This window comes from Notolabrus celidotus, chromosome 16, assembly GCF_009762535.1.
Source record: "Notolabrus celidotus isolate fNotCel1 chromosome 16, fNotCel1.pri, whole genome shotgun sequence".
In the NCBI taxonomy this organism is placed as follows: domain Eukaryota; kingdom Metazoa; phylum Chordata; class Actinopteri; order Labriformes; family Labridae; genus Notolabrus; species Notolabrus celidotus.
In genome coordinates this window covers 16,045,824-16,067,745 of record NC_048287.1, presented here as the reverse complement: position 1 = coordinate 16,067,745, position 21,922 = coordinate 16,045,824, and the positions used below count along the sequence as shown (strand labels likewise).

General features: G+C 39.9%; 1 protein-coding gene across 2 annotated transcripts in view; it reads right to left on the bottom strand.

The window, feature by feature from the left end:
- The window catches only part of elmo1 (engulfment and cell motility 1 (ced-12 homolog, C. elegans)), a 117,199-nt gene that overhangs the window by 64,162 nt on the left and 31,115 nt on the right, over positions 1-21,922 (bottom strand). For both annotated transcript variants that reach the window (XM_034705015.1, XM_034705016.1), the window contains exons 2-6: positions 11,131-11,288; positions 2,583-2,623; positions 2,391-2,463; positions 2,250-2,300; positions 1,917-2,086 (exon numbers count right to left, since the gene is read on the bottom strand). In XM_034705015.1, coding sequence (XP_034560906.1) covers positions 1,917-2,086; positions 2,250-2,300; positions 2,391-2,463; positions 2,583-2,623; positions 11,131-11,208 — 413 coding nt within the window. In that variant the 5' untranslated portion in view covers positions 11,209-11,288. The remainder of the gene's footprint in view (positions 1-1,916; positions 2,087-2,249; positions 2,301-2,390; positions 2,464-2,582; positions 2,624-11,130; positions 11,289-21,922) is intronic.

Here is a 21,922-nt window from a genome sequence, read left to right as displayed (position 1 = left end):
CATTAGATCACAGCACTGCTCTGCCCTCGAGAGTCTCCAGCGCTGAACCTCTTGAATAATTACAGTAAACCAAGTCAGTTGGCAGGCGCACTAATGAGCACATGCGTGTTTGTGTGAGTGTTAGACACTGATACCTATCTGTATGTGTTTCATAAGCTCCTTCTCTTGAGATGGAAATACAGCTCTTTCTCTCTCTCGCTCACAGATGCCACTTTTAAACTCTCCAGAACTGAATAGTTGATGTGATGGTAATTTACATAGAAACATATTTAATGAAGGAGCCAGAAGCAGAGCAGTCAACATCAGTGCTGCGACTGCTGCAGCAAAAGATCCTTCAAACAGTGTCAAATATTTGCCTATTTGAACAGTATATGCAAAAAAGGAGAGGGTTCAATGACTTCCTGTCAAATAGAGAAAGTGGATGTAATACCAGAGGTGGTGCTGCCTCAAAGACAGAAACAGGAGATAACGTGGTTTCTGCTGAGGAGGAGATATTAAATAGCTGACCGCAGTGTGACCCTTTATGTACATGCAGAGTAGTGAGCACTGCGCTGTAGTAGGAGTATATTCTGACTTAATTAAGCATACTCTCATAACATGATGTGTCTTGGATCAAGTTCATTTTCCTTCAATCCACCTCTTCTCTCTCTGAGTAAAAAGAGTGAATAATGAGCGCTCCATGAGGCAGAAAACGAGAGAGTGCCCTTCTTGCCAGTTTGAACCAAATGCCTGCACGCATGTTTGCACTTCTACTGTACTTTTCCTCTGGGTTTTTACAGTGTCTGGAGCGCCACACACACACAAGCATATGCATACACATATGCATACGCACACGCACACGCACATCCCACTGGCATCATGGCTGAGAAATTCCACCTCAGCGAATGAAGGTCCTCACTTAAACCTTCAGTTTGAGACGGACTCCAGGGACCCTCACACTAACATACATGCACACACACAAAGATAGATTTTGGTTCTGCTGAACATTCGGAAAGAGTGCTGTCCTCTCTCTTTTTTTTGTGTCATATCTCTAAAATGGTCAACAAAGGTGAACAGGAGCTGCTGGGCATGTTCTTCACAGGCCACTTCTTCTCTCCCTCAGCAGTAACACACTTGGCTGACACCTTTAAAATGTGTGTGTGTGTGTGTGTGTGTGTGTGTGTGTGTGTGTGTGGGGGGGGGGGGGGGGGGGGGGTTACAGCCCTTCAAGATCTAACGCAGATAGCTGTCTTGGCTGTGCCGCAGGATTAACTAGAAATAGGGCCCTCACAAAAATGTCATGAAAAGTAACAACATGAAGACCTCAACGCATCAGGGCAGCACTTTTCTCTTAGTGCATATCCCAGGTAAAGATTCTCTTTAGCACTCAAAGTGACTCTAGGTACTGATAACGAGCTGATACTGCCAGTGTAGCAGAGGCAATAAAATTCTCAAGTATGTTGAACTACACTCATTTTCATAACAGTTATCTATAGAATGGAGCTATAACCCCTGAAGTAAAATCAAGTGAAAGCTATGATAGAGCAGATCAGTGAGCTGCTTATACTTAACTAATTAGAATGCACAGTGCAACACCAAAGACCCACTGAGATTTACCCTGATATCACACCTGTGTAGATGGGATTAAATTCAATTAAACCTAACAATATTAGAAATGTATTCAAATTTGACAGATGAATCGCTTTATCTCAGCTGAATATCAGCTTAGAGTTTTACACTGCACACTCTACTTAGAGTCTTAGAATTAACTTACACAAATAAATCATGAGCGCACTCCAGGAAATTGTTGAATTCTTAAAAATGATCTTTCAACCCTTTACTGTTCCTTTTCTCCCAAATGAATCCCACAAAGAGAGATGAAGAAGAACAAAGTACTCCAGTGACAGAGCAAACACTAGCTGGTAAAATGGACTTACTCTGTGCCGCTCTCCACCATCTGAGTGAGCAGTGAGATGCCGTCCAGGTTGATGAACTCCTGAGCGAAGGTGATGTCCCGGGACGCGTTGGCCAGGTCCTTCAGAGACTCCAGCTTGGCATCCATGCTGGATGACTGGATCCGCTCGTGAAGCTGGACCGCAGTCTGGTACTAGAGTGCACAGAGAGGACAGGAAGATGTAGGAAGATGCAATAGAGTGCAATAGATCATGAATATACTGTATTTATAATAACACATTGGAAATTGTATAAACACAATGAAACAAGTAGTTTTATGAACTTAAAAAGACACTTTGCAGGGAACAAAAACTTACAGGAGAGGTGGTCAAGCGCAGGATGGAGCCATTCTTAATGTCATTGCGGTTCTGTGGAGTTTACCAAAATAAAAGATGACATTAGTAAGCACCAGGATGCTTTTTATTTTGCAGACAGGAAGCAAAAGCAGAAAACCAAACCTTTTCAGTGATGTAGAAATTTGTGGCGTCAGCAATCTGCAGAGCAAAGTTTTCATGGTTCCCCAATGACCACCTAAAAAGACGGACACATTGCATTATTAGTATTAAAAGTGCAAAATAACGCTGCTAAAATTTATGTGAGCATTTCAAGTCTAAATACGTGTTGCTGCAAAAAAGCCAGTGCAGACTCACCCCTCGCACACTTCTTTTATGATGGCTGAAAGAGGCTTTTTCTGTGGAGAAAGACAGAACTAGACTTAGTGATCAGTCCAAGCCTGAGCTCCTTAAACAACAGAGTGAGCTGCAGTTACTTCATATGACAGGACTGCATTGCACAATGAGAGACTGTTCTGCAGGAGACTGAACCTGACAGTCCCACTCCTGGTGTTGGATCATCGATCATCTGTTGTTTTGTTTTATTATAGGCATTGTCTGTGAAACTGAAGCACTGTACTCCACAGTGGTGGGAAGTATAATGAAAAACCTTAACTGAAGAACTGTAAAAAACAAAACAAAAAAAAAACCAAGTATTAACAATTTCATTGTGGACATTCTATAAAAGCAAATGTGTGAAGCATTTAAGGGATCATGGGAAATTTGATTACTGCCCCAAATGGTTCTACCTGTGTGTGTTCTTTTCCTCCTTGGGTGTCGATAAGTGTAGGAAGAATAGTAAGAGTCAAATGCTGGTAATTGAATATTCAGATGTTTACTGGAAGTCATGGAAATGGTCAAAAACAGTTTGAGTATATCATTACTTATTTCAGTTAATAGTTTGTATGCATATTTTGTTGTTTGGCATGTTTCCTGGTTGCACTGGTTAATAAATGAATATTGATGGGCTTGTCAGCTAAGTATCCTTAGTCTGGCTACATGATGTGTGCTCTTCTTAAAACTAATTTTTTCAGACCTGATTTGATATCACCATTTTATCTGCATTTTTAATGTAACTAAATTAATTTGATGTAGTTAGTAATCTATTTTATTATTTTTTTCACCCTTTTGTAAAATAATTTCAATGCCCCTAATCTATTTATTTGTTCACATGACCTCCTCTGATCCCTTTATTGGTCTCACTTATTTACTTAAAAACCTATTTATCTATTCATTAATGTATTCATTATTCATCTGCTGGCCCTGATAACATCTTATCCAGCAGTCAATGTTAAGAATTTTAAAGTGTCTTTTCTCAACACTGTGCCAATCATATTTTTTTCAAATCATACAGATATGATTCCGTGCACAAAATCACACACAAAAACACACACACACAAAACACACACACACACACACACACACACACACACACACACACACACACACACACACACACACACACACACACACACACACACACACACACACACACACACACACACCACACTTCAGTGAGCGTATCTATAGAGGCACAATGTATAGAGTGCTGTGGATGATAAGATTGTCTTTAACCTGAGCAGCAGAGAGGAGCTTCAAAGAGCACGAGCTCCAGTGATGAGGACTTACACAGATAAGATAATGGAGGCAGGATTGTGGGCATATATGACAGGGAGAGAAAGGCAGAGAGATGACAGAAGGAGATGGGCGGCTGTTATGTGAACAAAAGAGAGAAGAGAGGATAAAAAAGTGAGAAATAAGCAAATTGAATAAGATGAAGGGAAAACAACAGCAAACACAGGGGGGAGTGGACGATACCAGAGAGGAGGAGGGCTAAGAGGAAAGTAAAGAGCTAGAAAAACACACACATAAGACAGGACAAATACAGAGAGAGAGAGAGAGAGAGAGAGAGAGAGAGAGAGAGAGAGAGAGAGAGTGTGTGTGCGTGTGTGTGTGTGTGTGTGTGTGTGTGTGTGTGTGTGTGTGTGTGTGTGTGTGTGTGTGTGTGTGTGTGTGTGTGTGTGTGTGTGCGCAGTGCCAGCCTGTAGCCTGAGTATGTACCCTCAACACTTCTGTCTGTCTCCTTCAGGCTCACTGGGACATACAGCATGAGGTGAGACTACAGTTACACACACATATACAAATACACACAAATGTCCTCTACAAGGCACTCACTACGAAAAAGTGGAGTATGTAAGTTTAAAGTAACTATTATGGGATGTTTAATGCACTCATGATTTAAAACAACCATACAAATTTGAAATAAAAACCAAAAAAAAAGCTGATAACATATATAAAAATCAATAGTATAATTTAAAAACATGAGTGCTCTTGAAAATTTCAGTCTAATACAGCTAATGATCATTTTCATTAAGTTCTACTATGATTTCTTTATGAGAGCACTATTAATAGGGTAAAACTATCAAAGAAATAGCAACGGTTAGCCATACTTAAAAAGGCATTAAAGCACTTTGCATTGCTTTGAGCAATTCCCTTTCTCAATCATGATCAAAGCTTTTCCCTTTTGAAACTGTATGAATAATCAAGCAAAACATTAAACTGTTATAAATTATATACAGGGTTACTAAGATATGTGAGAAAAACTTTGTATAATTTTTCATGAGGACAAAAGCAGAAATAATAAGAGCTCTGAGCACAACTCTTTAAAAGTCTAACTTCAGGTCCCATCTCTCCTCAGCTGAATATTGTACAGAATGTTTTCCTGTGCTTTTCCTCTGAAGATATTTAGCTGGTTTATCATCACTTTAGGCCACTTCATAAACATCATACACATCATTTATAAGAAGCTTTAATCATAATGACTTTATTTCAAAACCCATAACATGATATTTCCCAAGTCACCCATTAAAACACCTCTCTCTTCTCTTCCTCTATCTGTATGGTTTTCCTCATTACCCCTCAAATCTTTCTTTTCCCTCCCACCATCCAGGAGTTATCACACCTCCATTATCTACTCTCACCTCTACTCCATCTATACTCCCATCACATCTCCCTTTGCCTTACTATTATGTGCACTGTAATCCCACTGTATCTGTAAAGGATTACAACAGCTGGTACAGTGTTTGAGTAGTATTTGATGTTGTGTGTTGCAGTCTATGTTGCATGCATATTTGAAATGCCAACTTTGACCTACATTGAGCTACTCAATGAACTGTCAAAGAGATAGAGTTGAGGCAACCTTTTTGTCTCCTGGCAAGCAGCTATGATGCATCCACAGCCACGCCCCTTATGATGCATATTAATGCATAACTCTGAGCCTTAATATTGTCAAAATTGATGAGTTATGAAACCTTTTCATCTCCCCACAGTTTAAACAAGTAAAGGAATGAGCTATTCAGGCCAGAGCAATGTTTGTGTACCAGGCTGCTGTAAAAACTGCTGCTTTAACATGCATGTTAACGGGGATTCCTTTGCCATTCAAGCCAGCCAAGCAGACACTTCAGGAACAGCAGACTTTTGCTCCTCTGATATATTCTTATTTCTTAACTTCAGTTATCAACCCTGACTCAACGTTCCCCTGTAACTTTAAGGAGAAAAACACTTAATTTCTTCATCGTCAAGTCCTTTCACTTACTAAACTAACAGACTTTCCAAGAAAGCACTTAAATCTCGTCACAGAGTTTTATTTTAAAGTGAACTATTAAAGAAAGATCAAGGATATATAATAATAATAATAATAATTATACATTTTATTTATATAGCGCTTTTCAAAAACTCAAAGACACTGTACAATTGTTAAAATCAATACAAGCAAAATAAACAAATAACAAATAACACAGATCAAACAAAACAACACAACAGTACAATCACAAATGAAAAGCTAACTTAAAAAGGTGAGTTTTTAAAAGAGATTTGAAAGCTGAAGGGTCAGAGCAGTTTTGTATATGGGAGGGGAGTGAGTTCAAGAGGGTGGGGGCGGCTCCTGAGAAGGCTCTGTCCCCCCCCAGGTTCGGTGCTTAATATTGATTCTCAACAACACATGAAGATTTCACTATTTTATTTTCTTCCAAGTCATTATGTATGCACTAAACTTCCATTAAAAGGTCATAAAAAACATGAATTCATTCTAAGTTTAAGATTTTTACACATTTTGTCCCCGCCTGAGTTAACTAACATCCACGCTTTGTTTTTCAGTGTATATCAACAAACAGATGATCCATCATAAGATGGGGTCTGATTAAAAAAATTGGTGCCACTAAGTTATCATAAAAGCTGTTTGTACAAAAGAAAAGAAACAAGTTAATGTGTTAATAAGAATTTTCCTCTAATAGCCTGGGTATAACAACTCTGTTTCGATTTACTCTCACAACCTTCATCATTGTATATGGCTGTAGCAGATTTTTTTAAATAAAAATCTCAGTTAAACCCACTTTAGTCTTCTTGCCTGACCACAAAAAGCAGACAGACAGAGTTGGGGACTTTCTGGACAACACAGTGGAGCATTTGTAAAATGACTGAAACTAAAAAAGGAGAATATTTGACTCGGATTGTCAAAATGAATAACCAACTGGTTAGCTCTGTAGAAATAAAAGGTCTTTAAATGACTGTGCTGTGTTGACAGCTTACTTTATATTCCACCCCCAGCGATCAAATAAATACAGTCATTGGTCATGTAATCTAAACTTGATTTTTAAAAGTGGTTTAAAGTTTTGGTCTGTTTCATGTTGCATCCCACTTGAAACACCAACTTCAAGCGTTCCTAAATCATAATGATAGATCAACCACGCTGCTGCATCACAGCAGACTATCAGTGCTTGTTGCTCTATAGACTATTTGGCTCATTTTACAAAATATATTTTCTACCTGCCGCCCCTCCACCTTGTGTTCCTCCTGTTCTTTTCTAACAAACAATAACAATAAAACACTTATTGCAATTATCTGCACTTGTACCTATTCCCTGGCGTTCCTACACAAATGAAGGGCTTTTGTGCCTTTGGGGTATGAAGATATTTGGAGAGATGCAGATGTACCAAAGCACACTCTTTTAAATCCACTCTGCAGAGGAGCAGACACAAACACACACAGAAACCAGAAAATAAGCAAATGAATCTCCAGACAAACGGAAACACACAAACACAGAGGTGTAAAATAATAAGCACACACACACGTGTGAATAGTAACAAGTATGCATGTTGCCACACAAACACACCCACACACAATTTCACTTATTCAGAAACAAAATCACGACAAACATACACAACGTACACACTAACACACTTAGAAACACACACTTTTCTTTGGGTCTCAAGACAGCACAAGATAACAGAAGCCCACTCCCCATCGCATGACTCAGACAGCCATATGCTGCTGCAGGGCCTATTGTACAGAGAAGATGCAGAGGGAGGAAGGAGGGAGAGGAGGTGTGTGTGTTTGGGGGGGGGGGGTGATGGTAGAGGACAGGAGAGGAGGAGTGAGGAAGGGGGAACGAACAGTAAAGAAAGAAAAGACGGACAAGCAGGAGGAGGCAACAGATAGGAGAAACAAGAGAGAGATGACAGGCAGAGATAAAAGAATTAAAGAGGAGCTGAGGAAACGGAGGAGGAAGAGGGAGGGGGGGTTTAAATAAGTAAAGGCAGAAGAAAAAAAACAACTGCAAAAGCCCAGCTGCTGATAAGGAGTCATTACATACAAAAAAATATGCCCTTCAATCTATACCAGAGTGCTTCATAGACCGCATGGTAAACCTGTAAACGCATTTACTCAATAGTTTGAAATTTCATTCAGTGGTTCATCTATTGAGTCGAGCAATTGTGACTATAGTTGCAACACTGACTCATAGATTGTACAACCATTAGCCCAACCATGAGTCACACACACAGAAAAAAAGGCGACTGAACACACTGTATCTGAGGTCAAACAACACAATAGTAAACATGTAATCCCCCAAATGCACAAGCCAGTCATTTCTTGTGCTAATTATCTAGTCAGTGTGTTAACTATGGTTTGTTACACCCTGATGATCACTTACATACTGGTCTTCATCTGTGGATGATATTTAGGCTATGTGATGGTGAACACGCACTGTTCATAAAATCGGGCAAATGCTTTTTTTCAACCCCAAGTTTTTTTAGTTTAATTGAAATTACCCTTTTCGTATTGCTGGAAATTTCAAAAGCCTAACATTTTGACAATAATTAACAGGAACTATGTTACGTAAATCATTTGACTCTGTAATGATGCTCCAAGGGAGGTTGAGAGTGTTTTATTAAATCCAAATCCAGTATCAAGGTCTGCACATACTCTGATCAAGGAGGATTTTTAACAACTACCCAGGAAACAAAGTTAGATAAAACTAAAACTCAGAGACTGAGTTGAGCTTTTATCTACTTTAAAGCTCCTGTGAGGAACTTTCTGTTTGATTTTGGTGCTCCCTGTGGACAATGTGGTACCTCTTTCATCTTAGCTGATTTTGTCCTGTACACTTGTAAGTTGAGTTCTCTGACACAAAATCACATCCTGCAACTTACTGCGAATATTTTCTGAGGAAAATTGTAATAAGGCTATTTATTTAGTGAGCTGCAAACACTCTCCTCTGACACCTCCCCCCTCACATAAGTTACTGGAATTAAAATAACAATAAAGACATTTTCAATGTTGGCTCTGACAGACTAATATGCTTTCGTAGGTCATATAGAGACACCAGTGTTTATTCAATCGGTTTCATAATAACTTGAAAACTCCTCACATGGGCTTAAGGAGTGTTCACAACCAGCTACAAGAGAATGAGCAGAGTACCTGAAGTAGCTTGATTATGTATGCATCATTACAATGCTGTTACATGTCTAATCTGCTGATGTTGACACTTGTTGACATAAAATGCACTGCTTGCTTCATATACTGCAATACTTCGAAACTCAACATGAAATATCAATTTGACACCAGTGAAAGGGGAAAAGAGAGATTTCTAGGAATTTGATGTTTCATCATGAGCTAAATACTTTCAGACTTATCATTATATAATCTTATTAAACTAAAAAAAGAAAGCCCGTCTGGAGCCAAAGGCTGGTGTTACAGTGCTGTGCATAGATATTCAACCCTTGGACTCGTCCATATTTAACTGTGTTGAAAATGGTGTTCCTAACCCTAATCACAACCCAACTCTAATCACAACCCTAACCCTAATCACAACCCTAACCCTAATCATAACCCTAACCCTAATCATAACCCTAACCCTAATCACAACCCTAACCCTAATCATAACCCTAACCCTAATCACAACCCTAACCCTAAACCTAACCCTGTCCCTAATCACAACCCTAACCCTAATCACAACCCTAACCCTAATCACAACCCTAACCCTAACCCTAATCACAACCCTAACCCTAACCCTATCCCTAACCCTAATCACAACCCTAACCCTAACCCCAACCCTAACCACAACCCTAACCCTAACCCCAACCCTAACCCTAATCACAACCCTAACCCTAACCCTAATCACAACCCTAACCCTAAACCTATCCCTAACCCTAACCCTAATCACAACCCTAACCCTAACCCCAACCCTAACCCTAATCCTAACCCTATTCATAACCTTAACCCTATCCCTAACCCTAATCACAACCCTAACCCTAAACCTATCCCTAACCCTAACCCTAATCACAACCCTAACCCTAACCCCAACCCTAACCCTAATCCTAACCCTATTCATAACCTTAACCCTAACCCTAACCCTAATCACAACCCTAACCCTAATCACAACCCTAACCCTAACCCTAATCACAACCCTAGCCCTAACCATAACCCTAGGATCAGGGTGAGAATGATTTTGTAACAGAATAAATGCACACAATTGAGCAATCATAAGTCTTCTCATAAAAACACAGAAAAGGGTTTTCAACACACAAACCATTAGTTTTTGCAAAGTTAAGGTAAAATATACGGCTACAAAAGATCCTAAATTAAGAGCCGTTCGGGAGTCGAAAGAGCCGGCTCTTCTTTGGGGGCCGAGTCAAAAGAGCCGGCTCTCTGAAAAGAGCCCAACTTCCCATCACTGAAGCACATGCTTACTACCATTTGCACTCTTAGTTGCCCTTGGAACTATTTCTATTGTAAAACGTATCAATGTAAATACTTCAGACCTGTACCATAGTGATAAACAGATAACACTTCAATTTGAATCAAGTAAATACCACTTGTATACTTTAAAACAGAGGGTCATTTCATTCCTTGTGGGCTCAACATGACAGCATTTATACTTTTCAAGTAATTGATCTTAAACGCTTTCAGAAAATTAACAGTAACAAGACTCACATATCCCTTCGAGCCACCAAATGGTATCATAACAATGGTGTACTGTATATGCTGTTTTGTAATGACACAGCACAATTTTATAATTTATTAGAAATGTATTAAAATTATTTCACGGAGCCCCCAGGCTATGGTTCGCAGACCCCCAGGGGTCCCAGGACCCCACTTTGAGAACAACTGAGTTAGAGTATGGTAATTGAGCCAAATGTACCATAAAACATGAACAATATACCCCCGTTTTCTGTGAATGCATGATTATGAAGTGAAGGAGAAAAGATGTGAAAAAAGTTGCGCAGTGTTGCTGTCTTTTCCAGCACAAAGTGAACTCAACTTTCAATGAATGGGGATGTGTTTTGCTAATAGGGTCAGGTCAAACGCAGCCATGTTGGAATAATTTTCCAGGACTATATGTGATTTTAGAGGACATTTTACTTTTTCTTCCATTTTCCAGGTGTTTTCCAGTACTGGAAAACTGGTCAACTGTTTTCCAGGTTTTCCAGGACACGTGGGAACCATGATTAAGACTTCACATTTGCTTGGTTTTGTCTGCATACTTTTTGTGGATTAAAAGGAAAGTGTGTACATTTTTTTAACTTACCTGGTCTATCTCCATGAGCTTCGGGAAGGCCCCCGGCCACTCAATGGCCACCTTGACGATGTCTGCCGGCGGTGGCATGGCTGACAGGGGGGTGTGGCTGGTGTGGGTGATGCTGCCTCACACCTCTGTCACTGATGCTGAAGGATGCTCATCCAAACCTGTAGGACAAGGAAAGGAGAGGGGGGGGCGGGAAGAAAAAGAAAGGAAAAAAAGAGCACATTAGTTAAGGAACTTCTCAGTCTATCACAGCGACGGTGCAATGACCATAAGCAACTGAATACTTAGTATTTGCAGTAAAAACACATAACAGCCCAAACAAATAATTTGCTATGATAGATTGTGTAAACGTTAAGAGAAAAATGAGTCTATTTATCTGCTTCTATAAAGATAAACATTTGCAGAGTGGCCCATTATCTTATTAACCAGAACTATTACAGGGCCAGGTTTTCAGCCACAGTGCATACCGGCCTGTTATCAGCTCCAGTATGAAACCACATCACATTACACCTGCAGGCTCTTTAGCCCACAGCAAGAACAAGCTCTGATGTCTGTCTTATGGCTGACTATAAAATATAAACCTTCCTCCGTATTCCTGCAGGTCCCCAAGGTTAAAGTCTGAAGCAAAGTTTCTTACACAACTTCTAACACAAAAACATACAAGAATTTCTCTTATTTGTACTTCCAAATGACTTTTTTTTAGCAGCAGACTAATTTAATTTGCTGTTGCTGACACAACAAACATTAGGGCATGCTCTCAGGGAAGATACACTTGAGTTTAATTCAAATCAAAGTTTAACTGCTAATGAGGTCCCAGCAGGTAAGTAAATTGAAAAGTTCTAATGTTTTTTAAAGACCGCACTGATAAGCAGGGGGCCTTGCCTCAGTGCAGTAATTTAAAACACGACATAGACACTAACCAACATCAATGCCCTACTACAACTCCAAGTGACTGAGGCTACTATTTCACAGTAAAAGCCTGAGAAACAAAGCAGACCCATTACTTTTACACTGAAGTGAGGGCAGTGATGTTTTGTGGCTGTATTTAGCAACAGTGGCCAGTAAGCATGCAAACCTCAGACTACAGAGCTCCACTGCCAGTAAGTGTTCCTCTAATTTTAAATATAGAAAAAAACAAGTTATTGAGGAGCACAAATCAGCCTCTGAAAACAATTATGCAATGCATGACACAAGAAGCTGTTATGCTGCACACTGTGCTGACAGGAAGGATCTATTCTGTTGTATCCGCAAGTTGAATCAGTGTTTAGTTAGCAGGAGGGTTGGAACATCAACACTCCAACAGAAGATCCCTATTGCACAGACTCCAGCTGCAAACATCATGACCAACCAAATTTTCTGCACTCTTTGAGGGTCTTTTGGCTTCATTTTGTGCAACCGAAGGAGGAGCTGGAAATGTGTCCTCTTTAGAGTCAATGACTAGGAGAACAGTTAACTTCACAAGTATCAATTCTATCATCACTTTGAAAAATAGATTTACAGCTATGCTGAATTTAAAAGAAAGTTTTAAGTTTATAAATTACAGCATAATCTACAAAGTTTGAAAGGTTTGAGTATTTTTCAAGTATAGGGAGAAGGGGGATGATTCAGTGTGTGATTATAATAAAGCTCTGCTTAAAACGTGACAGAAGGATCGAACTCTTTGGTATAAAGGGAGCTATAAAGTGCTGTATGGAGGAATTTGATAGTCTAAACAAAAACAGTTCCACAAAGTTGTTAGGAAATGTGATGTTGAATGCTTTGTGAATAAAGAATAATCACAATCTCCAAAATTATTCATTCTAAACAGGTACTGAAAGCCCAGTTATTGAAGGTGGGATCAAAATAAAGCATGATTAGAGCATCCCTCTCGTTCCAACTTGCATCAAGCCTTGGCAGCATACCAACCCCCATCTTCGTCCACCTTCACTGGCTCCCCTATCAAATTCTGCATCGATTATACAATCCTCCTCCTCATCTACAAATCTCTCGGTGGTCTTGCCCCTCCAAGTATTTGACTGACCTCCTTGACCCCTTCACTCAGCCCTGGAAGCTGTGATCTTCATGTGTCAGCTCTACATCCCCTGCACCAAAATCAGAGCTGCTGGAGACAGAGCCTTCAGTGTGGCAGCCCCCACCATGAGAAACTCTCTCACCTGAGTGATATGCAACGCTAAATCTCAGGACATTTTTAAAAGACCCTTTAAAACCCACGTGTTCAACAACTATAATCTCCCTCCTATCTGGCAACCTCCATTATTTCCTGTAGCCCCACATTTGAAGTGTCCTTGGGTCACTTGAAAGGCACTATATAAATTTAAATTAGCATTATTAATATTATTATTATTATTAGTATAACTGGAGGGGAAGGCAATTGACAAAGACAGGACCAGGAGGAACAGAGTGAAAAAGTAAGATAAAAGGAATTGTTTAAGTCTCTGCCGAGACGCAGAATCAAGGCACAAAGAGACACCAGAAAACAAAACTCATGTTCCCAGTTTTTGGAATGGTCACATCAACATTAAGATGCACAAACAGAGTCTGATCCGTACTTTGAACCCCCCCATAGTATCGAGCATACCAACACTCGACCCTTCTTTCATGCATTAAAATATTGAACACACACTCCAGGGTGGCTCTTCCCATCATCTTTCTCTGTGCACGATATCTGACAGAGAAACAGCCTGACTGACCTGAAACCCTGCAGCTTTCTAAAATAAGCCAGTCAAAAGCCTCATGGGGGAAAAAACAGCCAAATCACAGTTGGTCTAAACCACACAGAGGGGATTCTGGTAAAAGCCACTTCTGTGTGCTTGCAGGGGGTCTAATGAAACCCATTGCTGCACAGTTATCAAGTGGAAAATGCACCATCTCGGATTTCCCCAAAATCCAAGAGAGAGGGAGGCATCAATACTTCACCTTCTAGTCTGTCTAAAGGAGAAAACTCGGATCATCCTACTTCCTGGTGGAGGAGCCTGTTTACATTTTTAATACTAATCCATAATGTATAAAGACGGGCTCAGATTAATTCCTGGGAGGAAACTATTGAGTACAGTAGTCTGGCTGTTTGTGAGTAAAAAATTGTATGTGCAAAAATGAGGACCAAAGATGTGTGAGTGTGTGTGCGTGTATGTATATGTTTGATGAAAATGTATACGTTTAAAGACAGTTTATGTAATAAGTCTGGCCTGGCGTTGTGTCTGAGTCACCCTGTAATGATCCACATAGCCTTTATTCAAGGGCTCGTTGCCATGGCAGCCTCTGCATCAATAGCAGAAGATGTGGATGCATCTTTTTTTTTTATTCCGAAGCGCTTGTCATACTCAAGTCACGTTTGTCACAACTACCCCAAACATGACTCACTCCACCTCTCTGCTCTGGATTTCTCTGCTGGAATATGGACAAGCGTGTTTATTGAAGATTGAAGCGGCTCCTTAACACATGTTAAATACTTTCTGAGCGACTTCTCCCCGCAGCTGTGTGTATTTCTATTTCACTACCCCCCTTTTCTTTAACTTGTTGATGTTGAGAAATATTGTGCTTTTAATGCCCCAGTATTTGGAAAAGCAAAGTGTTAAATGAGCAAAAAGGAAAGGTAACGCTTAGATTTATACATAAAAATCCTGAGAAAAACAATCCTGCATCCAAGACGCTAAAAAGGCTGTAACAACCATGTGTAGTTTTAAGAAAATCAGCATCATTATTCTGTTTTCTTTTACATCAAAATAAAAAATGTCTCATCAAAACGAGCCTCACTCTACTTATGCAAAGACTGTGTGAAGAAGGGATTTCTTCAGTTTCATTCACGCACAATAGCATGTTAGTCATCTATGCACAGATTACCATCCTTCTCAGTACTGACTGAAGACAAAGAGGCAATAAATGGAAGCTTTAAAGCCACCACTCTCTAGACATACTGTCAAGATATTTTAGCAGAGAAGGCCAGCTAGAGGGATTTAAATGTCAGTCTGCTGAAGTGACAGTCCACTGCTCAGGTCTAGACAGAAATATCTCAACATCTATCGAATGGATTGTTATCAAATTGAATACAGACATTTATGTTCCCCTCAGGCTGAACTGTAATAACTTTGGTGATCCTTTGACTTTTTATCTAGTGCCAACATGAAGATGACATTTGTAGTTTAAAGTGGGATATCTTGCCATCTATTAAATGGATTGTCTTGAAAGTTAGTTCACACATTTATGTCTTTTTGTTGTAGAATTGTTGCCTACATTGCAATTAATTCCAGCTGCACTCAGTACAAGGTGCTAATCAGTAAATGATAGCGTACAGACATGCTACACTTGCATGCTAAATTTGTACCCCCTTCTATCTTGACACAGGTATAGATTACCTGTCAGAGGGTGTTGTTCCTGCAGCAACACAAGCTTTATTTACAAAAAATCCAATCGGATGTGTTAATGTCTCTTGTGTGTGTACTATTAGGTGATCATAACTCTTATGTCTGTATTTGGTGTTTAATTTTAACAAGTCTTGATGAATGTGGCAGTGACATGTGTGCACCTCCCATGGAAAAAAAGGATCCTACATGAAGGAAAATCTATTTCTGAACCCACTGGGTATCCAGTGATGATTCAGCCTATGGGAATAGTTGCAAAATTGCTGGGCTACCAGAAATCTTAAGAATGGTTATCTGGGCCAAGCCTTCCCCTTTTACGACCTGGTCATTGTTTACAGGCTGAGAAACAACTTGAGAATTAAAAATGGAGTGGAATTTATTTCAGCCTGTATCTGCATGAATGCAAAATGTTAGCCAATGCTCTCCACCTCATTGCTCTTCAAATAGACACATTTCGTGCACGGAACTCCCACTAGCTTGAAAGTGATGGTATCTAGTATATGAACTACAATCCTTCAGGTTAATCAGATGTGCATGTGGCTGCGAAATACTGCATTCCTTTCAGCTAAATGCTAACGTGCAGTTTCGTAGACCAAATGTATGTTTTCAGAGAAGTCCAAGTTGGAAGCAGAGATTTTTCACAAACACAGTTTGAGCCACACTCATTTGGAAAATAAAAAAAACGGAAATGATAAAAAGAGTAGCCTAAGCGCTGTAAATGACATTTGTTTATAGTATTGTTAATACATTGAGTGTACATGTTGAGTTAACTGCAGTTAAGAATTGAGAGATACCCAACAAAACGCACTGACAATTATGCTCAGTATTGGACGTTGTTTTTGTTTCTCATATTAAAAAACTGAAGAGCTCATACAGATTTCTTGTTGGGTTTTTAAACTCATAATCAGTCTCTGCATTTTAGAATCAACTACTGGTAAGGCAGTTTTGCTAACATTATTCAAAATGTACAGTTAGGCTTCAGTCTATTTTACAAATGTCATTTGTGCAGGTGCACAGTTTTATGTTACTGTGAGTGATATTAGCAACACCCTGGGTCAATGGATTTTGTTTTAGCTCCAAATTAAGAGCTTGGCATAAACTGACTATTAAACTGATGACTGTTTACAGCTTGTCTGACCCTCTAACTGTTCATTTATCTCAACCTGTCACATTTCATTGCGGTGATGTTGCCATTTTCCCACATTACAGAAATTAGTTTCTGTCATGATGAATAGAAGCAATAGAAATTGCTATGGCTCCAAAAGTGAAAACCAATGATGAAATAAAATAAAGTCAGACAAGTTATTCTGTGTCTACTCAAAACGAAAAGCTTTTTTCTGACAGAAGAATCGGTTTCGGCTTTTGAGTAAAGATAACAGGTGTGTGTTTTTGTGTTTTTGTGTTTTTGCCTGTATGTGCATATTCCGAGCACCTTGTCATCATCTTCCGAGAACTCCAGATGACTCAGAGATGGTCGGCCTTGAGGCTTATTGATTGGACACAATCAAACACACCGGGACACAAACCTATCTCACTGCTGACAGCCGCAGTAAATCCCTTGAAAACAGGCTTGAATGTAATTGAGAGACACTGCGGTTCAACACACAGGCACACCATGAACAGGCCTTGATGGTCAAACATTTTTTCCCATTGAAAGATTCTTGAGCGTGTCATATTCTCAGAAGTGAGTGTCTGACTCCATATATGTATGATCATGAATGTTTACTGTAGTCTGGAGGGCTGTGTAACAAATCCCAATCTGTCACTCGGTTATCTCATCCTCACAGTGTAAATGAAAACTTGTTATCGAGCTTGCTGCTGTCAGAGCTCATTGTGCCAGAGCAGATGATTACTGCAACCTGGTTAGGGTGGTTAGTGAGCGAGTGAATGTTTGTCTCTAACTTTGATAGATGAAAAGAACCCTTCTTTGTTGTTGCTGTTTCTTTTGACTAGCAAAAAAACACTCTTGTTCTTCAGGATCTGAACACAGACTGTTAAAAAGGTCTGACAGCTCCCCAATGATGAAACCAAAATATATGTAGTTCCTCCTGCTGAGTGGCTGCAGTGCAGGTCATATACTATGCCTCTTTCAAGTTACCAGATAGGACATGAGTCAAACTGTTAAATACACTGGCACCAAATATTGATACTTTGAAAAAACAAGGTGCTCCAAACGGATTTCCCTACCAGTTTGACCCTCCACGTTATAACTTAATGACTCCTTGCAGCTAATGGCGTGAATAAAGTGAAAATGAGCTTATTAGCCATAGATGAAGTTAACAGCTGAATAACAGAAGAAGACAGCTGGATAATGTTGGAAAGAAGGGATAAAATCTAGCAGATGTACAAGCAACTTTTAAAAACAAAAGGAGACAGAAATAATAACTCACCTGGGACTTCACAGGCCACTGAGTCCTATGTGACTTATACTGTCTATTTTATTGACAAGGAGTCCTGTACGCTTCAAACTAGTGTGATGCACAAGATTTGTTAAATATGTTCAGAGATCGCCCCTCCAGCCCTGGTTCCTACGAAGAGAACCTGTTGAGCAGAAACTCCATTCACCTTATCAACGAAGGGCAAGGTGAACAAGGATAAGTGGAGGAATGTCACTGTGCAGTGACAAGATTTGTGATGGAGGGTTACACCTCTTTTCCACTACGGAGTCACCAGGTATGCAAAATGCCTTATCCATGTTATTATTGTGTTATATTATAATGCGTTTTTGGTTAGTCATTTTTGTTGTGATCTATCCTTACAAGAAAGAGTAATGTCTACCTACTCTACAGTTGACAGTTCACTTCCGAGAACCTAAAATGCCCCAACAACAAAGGCTGGCTAATTTTTGTTCTTGAAATATTGGTTACTACTTTATGCTCCAGGGTATTAGAAGTGGAATCAAAATGGATAGGAACTGCAACTTTTAAGAGGAACCGAAACCACAACTATATTGATTATTGAAGAATTGCTGTATCCTGGCAATTCCGAACCCCAACTCATTGTACTGATTTATGAACCAGTGTTAATTTGAAGTGTTTAGTTATTTGATGTCCTTAAATGGAGCATAACACCATGATTGACATCTCTATAAATAAATGTGGCTCATGTAGCACCGTCATTCAGCCTTTCATAACCATGAGCTCTAAAGAGACACTAGAAGCTGTTATGCTACAGACTATTCCAGCCAGAGGGATCTTTGCCATTTACTGGTGAGTTAAATGTGTTTTGGTTAGCAGAGGGGGAGGGACATCATTATCACAGTGCTGCAAGCCAGTTCTCCCAATCCACAGACTTTGGCTTCAGATTGTGTCACCATTGCAATATGCCAGCACCCATCACGGGACAGGACAAATAGAGATCCATCTTTATGTACAGGTAATGATCTGACCCTGTGCCCTTCAATCCTCTGTTCATTTATTTTCTCCATCACCATCCGACTTTGCATGCTTTAATCAATCTACTCTTCATTTCCTGCCAAGTCTTTTTCTACTCCGAACAGATTATTTTTCAAAATGTGTCCAAAAAAACATAAATCAGCCAAAGAAAAGCATCCAACAGACTCCACACTTTCTATTTTCAGTCATGTAAAGCACATTTAAAATCTTTCACTGGTTTATTTGCAATAATATACTCCATACTGCCAAAACCATCAAACCGCTATACTAGCTAGGCTCTATTCCAGTGAGGTACTGTAATCTCTGAATGTGTATGTGTGCAGTTAATCTGTCTTCCTTCTCTCGCCCACCTGCTGTAACCAGAGAGGCATGTGCCGCTGGGTTCACAGTGGCTAAGATTCCTCAGGATCAGCTCCAACGAGGAGGGGAAAAAAACACTAAAGATCTCACATTACCCACAGAAACTTGTGATCTGATCTACAGCCAGAGATTGAAATATAAAGAACAAAATACATCAATAAATAGAGGAGAAGGAGCGAAAGAGGAGAGGAAACAGAGGACAAGTGAAAGGTCTGTGATTTGTTTGGGCAGCAAAAGAGTACTGGGTTTCACCTCAATAATTCATGATGTGTAATGTGAGGGTCACATCGCCTGAACAGGAAAGAGGGAGGCAGAGGGACAGAGAGGAGATGGAGGGATGAAGGTGAAAATTAAAAGGGAACATGAGGAGACAGGGGGAAGGTAATTAAGTGTAAAGGAAGGCAGATGAAGGGAATGAGGTCCTGTAATGTAGGATGAAGCAACAGAAAATAAAAGTCTGCACTAATGTTATCACAACATATGGTATCTTCTCTGTAAGCTATAAGAGCAGCTCACCTGGAGAAGCAGTGCCATTTCTGCGTGGTGTATTGAACACGTGCAATTTCTGGAATTTAAGTGTGTGTTCATAATCAGATTTGTCATAGTGCTTTCACACCTGTAGCTTGTTTGCTTTGTTCAGATTCAGATGATATTATGATGCACTGTTGAAATTTTCACTCAGGACATTTTGTGTTCACACCGCAACATTGTAAAGTGGGCCAAAGCGCACACCAAACACTGTGCGCTGTCCTTACATCATTATGTCAAAGCCTCCTTTCCCCATTGTGTAAGTCAACAAATGCCATGCATACTGGTCGCACTTTGCATTGTGGGAAGCCAGCTCCAAGACACCCCGTTAACCTACCAACAAAATGCTTTCTTCAGCATCAGAATGCAATTGCGGTGTTCAAATATGTCCAAAAAACCAAGGCCAAACTGCGAAACGGCTCCTGCATCTTCAAACTTCTCCAAATCATCCAGGTGTGAGAGCACCCTTGAAGAAATGACACCACACTTTGGAATGCTTTCTTTCTCCACAAAGACTCCTTGTTTCAGAGTTAGAGCAGGGTACAGGCATGAGTTTGACACCATTGTTTTGCATAATGTAACTGTCAGAAACACTTGTGGATGTGAATTATGAAAAAGCTAACAGGCATGCGAGTCCAATAGACCATTCAATGAGAAACTGTGCTTAAACGGGAACCGGTTCTTGGCTCCCACCCTCACTAATACCTGAAAATGATTTTCTTAAAATGTATCCAAGAATTAGCCACAGAATGCTGGTTTTATATATTACGCAAAAATATGTAGTTTGACGTTTGACGAAGTTAAATAAATACCTCTGTTGCTGGAGTTTTATTGTGCAAACTCATGGCATTTCATTTCAAACTGAGCAAAAGAATCATTCAACACAACTTTCTCAAAGCACATCACAGCTGTCAAGAATTTTGATTAAAATATCCCTGCATAATGTGTTGAAAAAAATGAAGCCTGTTTGTTGTGTTTAAGGGGTTTTTAATACTTTGAAGTAAGTTTAATTAAAACTTTTAAAGGACTCCCCGTTGGAGACAGTGAGAGGAGACAGACTGAGACTGGAGGCTTGAGTGTGAAAGGGAAACATGATGCCAGTAAAGCACATCCTCTCCTCCAGCTCCCTCCTGGGATCTTTAATACGAGGACCCCTGATTGCACCCCTGGTGTGAGAGACCATGAGGCAGCAGATTTTACAGACAATGTCAGAGCGGCCAACCAGCACTCAGCAATAATGAACCTCAGACTTAAAGGCATAGGAAAGACTCTGTTCAAACGTTTACTAAAATGTCATGGTCGTTTTTTCTTAACTTTGTCAAAGTTTAAACTGAAGTATATCGTAATGATGGGCTTTTTACACTTCATATGTCTGAGCAGCATAAAGCAGACTTATCACCACCCTCCAGACCTCCTGTGGGATCTCCCTGACTCATTTTGACACATGAAACACATGTCAGACTACAAATTAAGTCCACTGAAGCCAGTCTCCCCCTGCCTTCTCCTGTCACATCAATTTACCTATAAACAGCTGGTCTGGTGAGGCTTTCATTAAAATCTCCCACAGCGTGTGTTTTGAGGATTATTTTCGATTGATGTCCCAATCAACTTCTTGGTAGTAGCCAAAAAACCTTGTGCTGTCATGTCATCCACAATATTGCAGTATTGTTAAGCCAACTGAAGGGGGTGGAAAGCCTAAGCCAGCAGTGGTTGTTTGTGTGTCTCCTTTTTTACATGGAGGAAAGACCTGACTCATTTCACACTCCAGTGTTTGTGTTTTGCATTTTATGATTTAAAAAATGTACACGTCAGTCATAACATTATGACCACCTATCGTGTGACCCAGTTGTTCAGTCATCATAATTTGGCTCTTGTCAAAGTCCCTCACATCCTAACACTTGCCAATTTTTCCTGCTTCCAAAACATCAACTCCAAGGACCAAATGCAGCGTAACGTATCCCACTCCCTGACAGGTGTCACTGTTAAAGAGATAATCAATGTTATACACTTCACCTGTCAGTGGTCATGATGTTATGGCTGATCGCTGTATGTATGCCAGCTCTGTTCTGTTCAAGTGAAGAAACAAGAACAGCTGCTTTGGTTTCGAAACAGAATTTAACTTAAGCAGTTTGGAAAAATGTCAGCTTTCAACCA